General features: G+C 41.3%; 1 protein-coding gene across 1 annotated transcript in view; it reads right to left on the bottom strand.

Annotated features, from left to right (window-relative positions):
- The window catches only part of GUCY1A2 (guanylate cyclase 1 soluble subunit alpha 2), a 320,948-nt gene extending 308,393 nt beyond the window's left edge, over positions 1-12,555 (bottom strand). The window contains exon 1 of the mRNA XM_021926496.2: positions 11,862-12,555. Within this exon, the coding sequence (XP_021782188.1) occupies positions 11,862-12,167 (306 nt within the window). The 5' untranslated portion in view covers positions 12,168-12,555. The remainder of the gene's footprint in view (positions 1-11,861) is intronic.
- Between the last annotated feature and the right edge of the window lie 536 nt (positions 12,556-13,091).

Here is a 13,091-nt window from a genome sequence, read left to right as displayed (position 1 = left end):
TGGTAAGAAGGTGTTAGAGAAAAGCACCAAAATCCATTGATCATATGCTATAGTCCAAATACTGTGCTAGGCATTACTATACTTTTAATCTTCATAATGCTATGAATTGTTAACCTCATTTTATACACAAGAAACTGATCCTCAGAGAGGCTAATTTATCCAAAGACGCCCAAGATAACAAAAAGAGTTTGCCAGACTGCAAATCTCCTCTTTTCCCAGAATGTAGAGAGTTAGAGAACCTGAAGGAATATTTTGTTTTACAAGAAAGAAGTGAAGCAGCGCAAGGAAGCCATTAGTAATAGTAAACACAATGTCTTCCATTCACTGTTCACATTTTATTACATATTTACTCTTTAGTGAGAGATTAGTGAGATAGATGTGATTTCAGAGATGGGAAGTGGAGACAAAAGTTATTTCTCCAAAGTCAAATTAGAAAAAAAATCAGAATGCAGCATTTATCGAGTTGTAGGATCAACCTCCAACTATTCTGTGCATGCACATACACAGACGGTCTGATAGGCATTTTTCAAGGAAAACAAGACAAGCGCATTCACCAAATTATACAGAAGTCTAAAAGACAGGAAAACAGTTTGTTAAAATCTACTCACAATATCTTTCCCTTGCCTATGAGACTCCCTGGCGGAATGTGAGAAATGGTATGCACATTAACTTGGTCAGACCACAAGGACCATTTACTTCCTCAGTGATTCTACGTAGAGCAAGTTTGCTGTTATCAAGCACTTGACTATCTAAAACACTGCCCACACCAGGATGTTCACACATCTATAGCAGAGTGATAGTTAATACTCATAAGGACAACACTGAGGCACTGAAACACACAGGTGAACTTTGGGACTAGGAAGGACTGACTAACAAATTTAAAATCCTTTCACTCTTAAGTGTATTTCACTGAATTTCATCTGCTCTCTTAACAAATTGGTCCTGCATATGCGATAGCTCACTTAGAATGTTTGATTCACCAGAATGAATTTCTACCTTTTTAAGTAAGAAAATATCCACTGCATTCTCCAACACAACCTCAAATGTTCTGGTGGTCATTGCTACTGTAAAACCCATAGACTGTCTTATACTCAAGAAGTGATGTATCAAGTCTGAGCCAAGAAAACCTTACAATATACCAACTATTCACTGGAACCATAAAAAAATGCATGAATGATGTAGCTAAATATCCTTGGGCTTTTCAAGGATTCGTCCTAACTTTGAAAGCATGGTATAAATACTAATCAAGCAGTTAATTAGAACTGAGTTTCTCAAAGACTAACTAGTTACCGGTTACCTGATTCTGGTTTAGAAGTGGGGTACACAAATCAGCTACTCCAACAGAGTGAACTGAATAGTGAAAGAATGCTCTAGATATATTCTAAATAGTCTTAATTTCAGATTGGTGTTCAAACAGAAAGGCTAGAAATGCCTTTGGATTATTGCCGTTTTCCCCATTTGGACAATCAGTCATTATTCCTTAAGACATAACCCTCCACTCCAATGGATTGCCCCCAAACACCTCAAATTCAATCTGACATATAGGCCTTCTAATGTATAAACAATACTATCATTGCTTTATACCTCTACATGTCATACTCATCTTCCCAATTTGATCTACATATTCATTATCTCCAACCTCAACAGGGCCCTCAAAAAACACTCAATATTTCTTCTTATTCCTAGGCACTTCTCTTCCCCAATCTTTAAATAAGCAATTTCTAACTTTACACTTTTTTCAAGGATACTGTCCCTCCCTGTGCTACTATTGTGTCCACTAATGATTATTGTAAGATAGATGTATGGATATGCTGGTTTGTAGAATTTTATTCAATAGAATGTTTGGTAATACAGGATTTCTTACATGCTAATATAATAATGAACAACATAGCATGATAGATTTACTGTCCCTCTGTCTTACAGATACACATCTCTTTAGGAAATAATATAGATACCCTTGTAAGTGGCAGCACATCAGTGCCCCCAAATAACTGTTGTGTCTACAGCCATTTTAAGATAATCATACTATCCAGCCTGGTGCAGTGGCTCATGCCTGTAATCTCAGTACTTTGGGAGACCAAGGCAGGCAGATCACCTGAGGTCAGTTCAAGACCAGCCTGGCCAACATGGCGAAACTCCTACTAAACATACAAAAATTAGCCAGGCATGGTGGCATGCACCTGTAATCCCAGCTACTCAGGAGGCTGAGGCAGGAGAATCGCTGGAACCTGGTGGGCAGAGGCTGCAGTGAGCTAAGATTGTGCCACTGTACTCCAGCTTGAGTGACAGAGCAAGACTCCATCTCAAAAATAATAATAAGAATAATAATCATACTACCCAAAGTGAGGCAATTTGCATAAAACATACAGATTATTATGAAGTCCAAATAAAACGTCAGGTAGGAGAATGTTTAGAAAATCTTAACGCATTCTAAAAAATAATGTTATAACTATACTCCCATTTATGTCTGAGAAAAAGCTACAAAGAGAACAGTCAGATAAAATAATCAATTAAAAATCACAAAATCATTATAGTCAAAAGGGCAGTACCAAATACACCACGAACTACACAAGGACTTATTCATTCTTTAACAAACATTTATTGAGTGCCTTTATAATTCAGACACTCTGCTAGGCATGGGCATACTCAGATAAATAAGATACGATTTCCATCTCAAAGAGGCAGAATAAACCACAATCAAGATACAATACAGTAAGTCCAATAACGGAGATGTGAGTGATAACTTAGGATTCTATAGGGGGAAAAATGCAGCAACAGATATCAGGATATTTGTGTACGTGTGTGTGTGTACATAAAAACAGTCAGAAAAACCATCCTCTCCCTGTATTAAGTTGGAGGGTTCATGTATGAAGAAGCATAGACATAAAGCAACATGAAATGGAAGCATGTTGTAGAACATTCTGATTTTTGCCATTGGCCACAGCAGACTCACGCATAACAAATAGTATACAGTGAAAGGAAAATGAGTCACGTGGACTTTATGGACTTACAATTAAGGTAACATCAGGACCTCCACACAGATAACTTCCTTTCATGATATATTATTAGAGTTGTCTGCAAATACATATTCTTCAAATGTTAGATCACCATTTATTTACTTGGAGAATTCAATTAGAGACTCCCCCACCCAACTTTGCCATTGAATGAATGGCTAAGGATGCAGAGATTAGCAAGCATTAATGTTAGTGTCATATTTTGGTAAGGTTTGAGAAGTGGCCCTATATATCTGATATCTGAACCTCCTATTGTTTTCTTTCTAGCAAAAAAAAAAAAATTCTAGCATTCAGATCTGTTTTTTCTCCTTTTACCTTTTTACTTTTTAATTTTTCATTGGCATGTAAACAAATCACTCCTCCAAAATGAACCAGTAGATGGAGCATTTGAGAAATGTTGTGTCAGTCTCACTCTGAAAAACACAAGTGCTGATGATAATGTCAAATTCACCCTCACAACCACCCTTCTTTTTTTCTGTAATCCCCAACCTTTTCAAATATTTGTTTCTCTGTTTTGGAAAAAGGGGTCACAAGATACTTATAGTAATGACATGTGAACTACTGAACATAAACATAAGCAGTTAACAAAACATCCTCGGGAAAAATAGGCAGAGTCCACAGAGAATTAAAGCTACAAATGGTGGAACGTCAAATACCTTCTACCATACAACCAAAAAGATTATTTTGACCACAAAAGATACATACAGCCATAGGATGTGGGGATAACAGCATGAATTCACCACCTTTATCCCCGTCCCAGTTAAGGTAATAGTTGTCTAAGGATACATTAATCCCAAAGGAAGCGGCTTTCAGGATCATTCTTTCCAAAATTCAGCCCATAGAGCTCACTGCTCAGTAGTCCTCAAGGTGTGGAATTCAGTCACCTCTAGACATACCTTCATGCTGAGCAATTCCCTGCAGTTTTGTTCAAACTGTAGTCTGGGCCCCTCCCTGGAACTATCCAACCAGATCCTCTGAGGATGAGGCCCAGGAATCTGCATTATAACAATTTTCCTCAGATATGTCTTGAGTTCAATGAAGCTCGAGAGCTACTAGATTAAATGAAGAACTGTTTAATAAGCCTCAAATAAAGCCTACTCTGGAAGTGGTTTCTCACTATTTATAAGAATGTTTACTCTTTCTCAATTCCCTACAACAGCCCCAGCAAATTTCCCATCTTCTGAGTTATTTCCTACTGCCCTACTTCCTAAATGACTCTAGCCCTCAATGTTATAAGGTACTCTGAGCTAACAGCATGTAATTCTAGATCTTCAGATCCTGTCCTGAAGTGATGTTTAAGGGCCGTAATTATGTCATTTCCATCTCCTAGTAGTGCATTTTTGGCAACAGTAGCCTACTTGTTGACAAACATTTCTTCTCATTTCACAGAGAATTGTACAGAAAACATAAGCAATCCAGACTGTAGAAGAATCGTTACATTTACCTAACTTCTTAAAATATTATATAAATGGACGACTCAAAGAGTCCAAGGAGGAGGATACTGTTCTATCTGCTCTTTTTGTAAAATGACTTCCTTCTGAAGTTTTGCTTTAAATAGCAGGTGTAAGCAAAATTCAAACAGGTTCGCACACTTGAATATGTCTATCACAGGCTGGATGAAAAATCTAAATATTTTGGTTGATGGAACTAAATATACCACCAAAAAAATCAAACACAAAAGAAACATTAACATAATTGAACAATTAAACAAAAACACGTATCCACTTCTCCTGAGCATTTTTTTATTTTTTTTTGAGATGCAGTCTTGCTCCATTGCCCAAGCTGGAGTACAGTGGCGTGATCTCGGCTCACTGCAACCTCCCCCTCCCGGGTTCAAGATATTCTCCTGCCTCAGCCTCCCAAGTAGCGGGATTACAGGCACCCACCACCACACCTGGCTAATTTTTGTATTTTTGGTAGAGACAGGTTTCACCATATTGGCCAGGCTCGTCTTGAACTCCTGACCTCAGGCAATCCATCTGCCTCAGCCTCCCAAAGTGCTGGGATTGCAGGCATGAACCACGGCGCTCGGCCCTCCTGAGCATTTTACTGAACAACCATGCTATGCTGAACACAAGTTAAACATAATATCAAGGACAGAGGCTTTAAATGTTAAACTAACTCACTGGCTCACGCATCGAACAAAGGGCCTGTGAGGAAAACCTGCTCAATAGATAGCCCTTGCAAATATTCTCCTGGCCTATGTGCCTACATGTGTGTAAAATATCAAAAAAGAATATTATACCTTCCTAATAACTCATGATCAACAATGTATATGCCAAATGATAGTACATTTATTTTCCTATCAGATTCAATAAAATATTTATATTATGTTTTATTTTACTTACAGCTCTGTATAATTAGCAGCAACAAGACAAAAAGGTGAACAAAAAGACTGATGACATACATGGGAAAAATATGTAATAGCACCCAAGTACTTCACCCACGCATCTCAGAGTCCTTATAGGTAAATAAACTATACACTAAAAAGGAATATATACTCACTTCTGACCTCTACTTACAAACTAATAATCACTGATGTCATTTCTCATTGTCAAAATTTATCTCTAAAGTGAAAGTTTTACTCTTCAGAAGGCTGAGGCAGGAGCAAGACCCTATCTCAAAAAAAAAAAAAAAAAAGGACAAAGACAAAAGAAAGCCTAGCAATTGAACCAATAGCCAAAAAAGGGAGCACCGTAAAACATAAACAGCATTAGCTATGTGATTATCGCATCTCACTATCAAGGCCTTTGAACACACATACAGATTAGTTTGAATGCAGTAGATGAAGAATGCTTGGAATTCTCAGGCAGATGAAATAAATTATTTCTCTTTCACCTACAGTTTTTCTAATTTAAAATTAACTTGTCATGAAATATCTACATTCTACCAAATATATATGTTCTTGTATTTTTATAGAATTTATAAAGTAGTTTTCATATTGCCACACAGCATTCAGTAATCTGATGGAAATGTTTGAATCTGCAATTTTTACATGTCTGTGTACACGCATGAGTCATACCCAGTGGCCAAAAAGGGACTCCAGTTTTAATTTTTTTAATGGATTGTCAGGCTATGCCAACAAAATAAAATGCTTCTTATAACTTTTTTTTTTTTTTTGGTACTTGACATCGATTAACTTATTCTATAAACTTCTCCAATTAGGTGACGAGCAAGTGGATTATTGAGAAAAAAAGAAAAGAAAAAATGTAGATCACTTTGAGGCATTCAAATTCAGTTAAAATTAATAGATCTCACCCTGAAACTATCATCTACTGAGTTTGGGAAGCTTTACAAAGAATATTCCTCCTTGTTCACAACAAATCTACAAAGTAGTTATTATTCCTAATTCACAAAAGAGGAAACTAAGGCTCAGAGAAGATATGAGTTAGTTTTCCCTGGGACTCATACTTAATAAGGGGTTCAGCAGAGGATTACACAAACCTAAATTTGTCAGACTCCAAAACTTTGTGCGTTCAACTCTGCCATATTGTTTCTAAATGATTAGGGATAAGGTAAAGAAAGGCAATAGACTGCCCTTAAATTCTAATTTTGGATTATAATATCTGTTTTCATCAAATGTGAAAACACTAAACAATTGAAATAGACTTTGTATAATTTTATAATGGTAATGAATCTGTTTCTATAACTTTGTTAGCCAAATTATGCCCCAAATTTTAAAAGCTTTAATTAAACTACCTAAATTTGTCAAATATCCTACCTTACAAATATATTTTGTATGTTTTTTATTGTCTATATGTTAGTTACACTCATACTTCCTTTTTCTTTTTTTTTTTTTTTTTTGAGACGGAGTCTCGCTCTGTCGCCCAGGCTGGAGTGCAGTGGCCGGATCTCAGCTCACTGCAAGCTCTGCCTCCCGGGTTTACGCCATTCTTTTGCCTCAGCCTCCCGAGTAGCAGGGACTACAGGCGCCCGCCACCTCGCCCGGCTAGTTTTTTTTGTATTTTTTAGTAGAGACGGGGTTTCACCGGGTTAGCCAGGATGGGCTCGATCTCCTGACTCGTGATCTGCCCGTCTCGGCCTCCCAAAGTGCTGGGATTACAGGCCTGAGCCACCGTGCCTGGCTACTCATACTTTCTAAGGTTTTTCTTTTCGAGGTTTATACATGTCAGAGAGCTCATTTTATTTAATATCAACAGAAGCTAAATATGTATTTTATATCTTTTCATTCTTTCCTCGACATGTATTAAGATAATTTCCTTCCTCAAAATAATAATTTATGCTGTCTTGTCACTTGAATCTAAGCTTCCCCCTCCATTTTTTCCTCTTCACTGGTCTCTGTTTCTTAAACAACTCCACAGGTCAGTAGCTCTCCTCTCCTTATTTGCCACTCCTCCAATTCTGTTACTTTTTTTTCCTGACATTCTGTTCTCTAAAGCTTCTGAGGTCTTCAAAGCCACTTGCAATGTTCTCTGTCAAGAAACCTAGAGAAGCTTTGCCCTTATATGACTCTAGTGGCGTATCTTCACTGACAGGCTGACACCAGCAAACCCAAAATTGATGTCACAGTGATAGGGTAACTAAGCAACTCTCATTTAAGAATAAAATCCAAATAAATGAGTTGCCAAGTTCACCCTTGATGTGAAATCCCCAGCTGTTGCTTAATATGTATTCCCAAGTATTAAATTATTTTAAAATAAAGAATGTAATAAATGATTTATACATCTTTAATCAGGTCTTAAGGTCTTAAGGGTTTTTTGTTTGTTTTTTGTTTGTTTTGTTTTGGAGACAGAGTCTCGCTGTCACCCAAGGTCTGGAGTGCAGTGGTGTGAGCTCAGCTCACCGCAACTTCCACCTCCTGGGTTCAAGCGATTCTCGAGCCTCAGCCTCCCAAGCAGCTGAGATTACAGGCGTGCATCATCATGCCCTGCTAATTGGAGGGTTATTTTTATTATTATGGCTGCACCCTAGAGATTCACAATGAACAAAACTATCCAAAGTGGATGAGAAATAAAACTTCCCCTAGATTTCGCCAATTGGAGTTCTTATGTTTCCCTTTATATAGTTTCATTAAAATAAAGATAATGATTAAAGAAGTTCCATGAAGTCAAAGACTAGTTATGTCTTGTTCAGCATGTCTTTCCAAATGCTCTGCACAATATCTGCCACATAGATCCTAAAATATTTTTAAATAATTGGGTGGATTAAATAGTATTTTGGTGCCCCATCTTAAAAAGTAAACTACTTTCCTCAAAAGTTTTAAAACTTATATGCCATATTTTCTTTTTTTTTTTTTTTTGAGATGGAGTCTCACTCTGTCGCCAGGCTGGAATGCAGTGGTGCGATCTTGGCTCACTGCAACCTCTGCCTCACGGGTTCAAGCAATTCTCCTGCCTCAGCCTCCTGAATAGCTGGCACTATAGGTGCACGCCACCATGCCCAGCTAATTTTTGTATTTTTAGTAGAGATGGGGTTTCACCATGTTGGCCAGGATGGTCTCAATCTCTTGACCTAGTGGATCTGCCCGCCTCGACCTCCCAAAGTGCTGGGATTACACGCATAAGCCACTGCACCTGGCCCATGTTTTCCTTTCATATGCCAACATGACAGTTTGTCCAAAGCCTGGGAAATCCCAGACATTTAAAGTAATGTGTCCAGAGATATGTAAGTTTCTCATTGTCAAGGCAAAATCAGAATCAGGTCTCCTGAATTCTGGAATTTTTTTTCAATTTCACCAATGCAACTTGCTTTTATTAAATAGTATTAGAAATTATTATAGCCTTTATACTCAACATCAATGCATCTTAAAGTGACTATTAAGTGTCAAAAACCTGAGTTTGGATATCCCATGGGTCAAATAACTAGTTTAATAAATAAATTTTCATTTTTCTATTTGCAAATCATTCTCAATAAAGAAGAAATCCCAAGTGACTAAGACATTCCATGATGAGACAACTGACAAAATAGGCACTTCCATGGCAAGTACAGTTTCTCCTGAAGTATATCATAATGGCATGCAAGAAAGCTTACAGCATTCAAAACAACTAGAAATTCCCATCTAAAAAATGCTCTGGTAATGGCTACTCTCAGCGATTCACAAAAAAAAAAAAAAAAAAAAAAAAAAAAAAAAAAAAAAAAAAAAAAAATGCCCAGCTTTCATGAGAGAATAGAGAGGACACAATCCATCTCCTGAAGAGTATTCAAAGAAGTTTCAAATCCTGACAATGTCAAAAAATGAATATACTGGAACTTTTTGAGCTAGTGTTCTAACTTGCCAAATAAAAGAAAAAAAAGGTAAGGACCACACAGAAATAAGTCACTGCTTTGAAATATAATCTCTCTCTTTTATTTGTGTCACCAAGTCTATTGGTGATATGGTTAACCAAGGAGAATTTTTCTATACGTGTGTTATGATGTTGAAAATGTTTACACTATATTCACCTGTATGTTCTCAGCATGCACCTGACAGACCCTTTTCATAATAGAAAAGAACTGTGGCATGGAAAGTATATGTAGCTGTTGCATTTATTTGATCCTCACAATTATTTTCAAATTGCTTATGCTGAAAACCATTCTCTGGATACATTCTTTTCATCCAGTAAAAAGCCAGTCATTCAAATTTAACTTATAAAAGTAACCATCAGAGATTATTTCCTTCCTCTTATCCTGGCAGAAAATACTGCAGTTCTCAGTTTATCTACTTCTCATATAAGTCGTTGAAAATGGTCTTACTTTAAATTAGCATTATCAGAGGCACTGACATTACTTTTTAGAAATTTGTAAATTCTCACTCTTAGGCCAAAAAATAAAATAAAAAAAACCCTCCAAGGTTATATCAACAATTCTCCCCAAACTAATCATTATCTTTAGCAAACTCATTTAATTAAATAAGAATCTGTTGTACTAAATAACTATTTTATTGCACAAATGTTGCTTTAAGTACTAACATAAGCCTACAGATGCTCGGGGTCATTGGACTCCCGTTGTAAAGAAATATTTTCAACAATTTGCAACATCAAATAGTTCATAAAATTACGCTGCCTGGGAAATATTGGCAGGGAAGAACAGCAAACAACAGCCAATCTATTCTGAGGATTGTTTTCTAGGTTATCGATGAAAGAAAGTGGCAGAAAGATATATCAAATAGGAAAATACACAAGAATAGGAAGATGACTGTTTCTCAATACGTGTTCTTAAGAATTAAATTAGTTCAAAATAAATAATAAGTGACTTATACATCTTCAATCAGGTCTTGTAAAAGAAAAAAATCATTCTCCATTAACGGAAGTGCCACAACAATATTTGTAGAACTGCCTAGTACCAGTACTCAGTCCCCTCAGGGTCCCACTCCTTCTTAGGTCCCTCCTACCATCATGTGCAGTAGTAATCTCAAAAGAGAGAGACTCAACAGTAATCAAACAAGATCAATGTTCAGATTCATTTTGGAAACTTTAAAAAAAGTAAAAATCCTAGGGGTGGGTAGGTAAAAGTGCTGTCAGGAGTAGTTAAAGCTCTTGTATGCAAGGTCAGGGTGAGGATAAAAGATGGATGGAGGTTTGATGCTGAATCTTTTTCAAATTCTGTCGCAATAGAGTGGATTCCTTCAAAACAGAGCTCTCCCAGACAGGGTAAGACTGTACCAGAGGTCTGGCATTCCTGCAAGAGGTAAAAGCCAAGGGTAGTTGAAATGCCTGGGCAGGAATGAGACAGGAGTACTCTGGAAGGATGCCTACAACCAGGGGGAGTTTGGTGAACACCTGAAACTGCTGATACAGACATCCCAAGATGAGCACAAGTTTGGAGAGGCATTTATTCATTTCACAAATATTTAGGAAGGGCCTAATATAAAGAAGCCATCAAAAAATGAGAGAAAGCACGAGAGAAACCATTGAACAGAGTAAAGAATGAGGTACAGGTGCAAGAAGTACAGAGCGGTTTAAATAGCTAATGTAAGAGAGAAAGCACTAGAGAATCCATTGAAAAGAGAGTAAAGGATGAGGTACAGGTGCAAGAAGTACAGAGCGGTTTAAATAGCTAATGCATGCGGAGCTTAAATACCTAGGTGATGAGTTGGTAGGTGCGGCAAACCACCATGGCACACGTTTGGCACCTATGTAACAAATCTGCACATCCTGCAAATGTATCCCGGGACTTAAAATTAAATTAAATTAAATTTTTTAAAAAAGAAAACCAGACACCAGGTTTACCCGGAGAAGAATAAATGCCTAGTGGATAAGGGGGAAAAAAAAAAAAAAAGCTACGGGGTGAGGAAAACTCGAGATTAGAGATTTCTTCAACAGAAGGCAACTCAGAAAAGTATCTGGCAAAAAGTATCTGAAGATCTGAGAAAAAGGATGCAACATAGACTGCAGATAGCCTGTGGAATTCAACGATGTCAGAGAAGGTCACGCAAAGACCAAGAGAGTGTGGGAAATAAGGAGAGGAAGGGTTTCCTGGAAGGGGTTGGGGCTCCTTTGGGATGCTAGAGAATAGGATGAAAGACAGGGAAGCCGAACTGCAGAACACAGTGCCTGGGAAAGTTTAGGGGAAAGAAAACAGGTGGGTGTGAAGCAGCACTGGGGCTGTCCAGGGGGAACAGTGGTGAAGTAGGGTTCAAGGCTGGAGGTGGGCAGACTGGCCCCCGAATCAGAAGACCCCAAAGGAGTGGAATCTTACTCCTTCCCGGTGCTCTAGTCCCCCTCTTCCGCCCTAGCCTAGGGCATCCTCTGTCGCCCGGAGCCACTGGAACCCTAGGCCGGGCAGGGTGAGGCCGGGCCGCCCCCCAGCGGTCGGGCTCTGAGCTCGCGCCCCGGCTCGCCCAGCGCCAACTTTACCGATCCGCGTCCTCTCCCCCGAAGGCGGTCTCCCCTTCCGCCCCCCGCTCACCGAGGGCGCCGTCAGGCGGCTGATGCTCTCGCCCAGCGAGTCCAGGTTGACCCGCCTCCGGCGCTGCACCCTCCTGGCCCCGGCCGTGGCGGCGGCGGCGGCGGCAGAAGCAGCCGGGGCTGGGGCGGCGGCGGCGGCGGCAGCGGCAGCGGCGGCCGCGCTGGGCTCCGGCGGCCCGGGCGGGCTTCGGCTGCCATTCCAGCAGAGCCTAGACAGGGGGCACTCCCCCTCCTCCTCCGGGCTGGTCTCCAGGTAGTCGGAGCCCAGGGAGCTGAAGGACTCGGACGAAATCTTCCTTCGAGACATGCTGCCGGCGGCGCTGCAGCGGCCGAGGCGGTGGCGGCGAGGACGCGAGCGGCGGCGGAGGCGGCGGTGGTGGGACCCGCGAGCCGCAGCGTTAAGCGCGTCGGGGCCGCGGGGCGCTGCGGTCGCGCTCGGCAGGGCGGGAGTCCCCGGGGCCGCGGAGCCCCCCGAGCCGGCTGCTCATGGCGGGAACTTGGGGCGCCGCCACACCTTGGGGCCCGGGCTCGGCGGCGGCGCCGGGCTGGGCTGGGGGCCGCCGCCGCCTCTGCTGCTGCTCGCGCGGCGCCGCCTCAGCGCCAGCCTCGGCGCATCGCCGTGCGCCGCGCTCCCGCTCACGGGGAGGCTCCGAGTGTGTGACCGCGGTCGGCGGGGCGGGGAGGGCTACGGCCCAAGCAGAAGGGGAAGCAGAGGCTTCTGCCGCCTGCGCGCCTATCTCGCCCCCTTTCCCTCTCTGCTCCCGCCCCTCTCCACTTGCTGCCCGCCTCCCTCCTTCTCCCTTTATCCCCCCGCCCATGCTCTCCCTCCGCGGGTATCACGTGTCGCCCTCATACTCATTGGGAGTCTCTGCCTCGCCTGTCGCCACGTTTCAGGAGCAACGAGGACACTTCGTTGCTGTCCTCTGCGCGCCCTCCCTGCCCCGAGAAGGTGCGCACAAGAGCTCGGATCAGACTGAGGGGCCCCAACCCCAAACGCCTTATTCTCGGCCCTCGGGAGCAGATGGGCCCCGGAGGCGCTGGTGGGGAGAAGGACTCGGGACTGGGGGGCGAGAGGCCTCCCCCTGGAGCCACCTTGGGGAAGCCTGACAGTGTGAAGTGGGGGTTAGGGTCCATGTTGTCCTTTCTCCGAGTTTATTTAGGAAGTTCCGAAGCAAAACGAAAATGCTAAGCGTCCAGCCAGCCTATTCCAGAAGAGACGCTTACAGGGGAA

Source organism: Papio anubis, chromosome 12 (assembly GCF_008728515.1).
Source record: "Papio anubis isolate 15944 chromosome 12, Panubis1.0, whole genome shotgun sequence".
Lineage (NCBI taxonomy): Eukaryota > Metazoa > Chordata > Mammalia > Primates > Cercopithecidae > Papio > Papio anubis.
The sequence above is the reverse complement of the archived record's forward strand: the minus strand, read 5'-3'. Positions and strand labels throughout refer to the sequence as shown.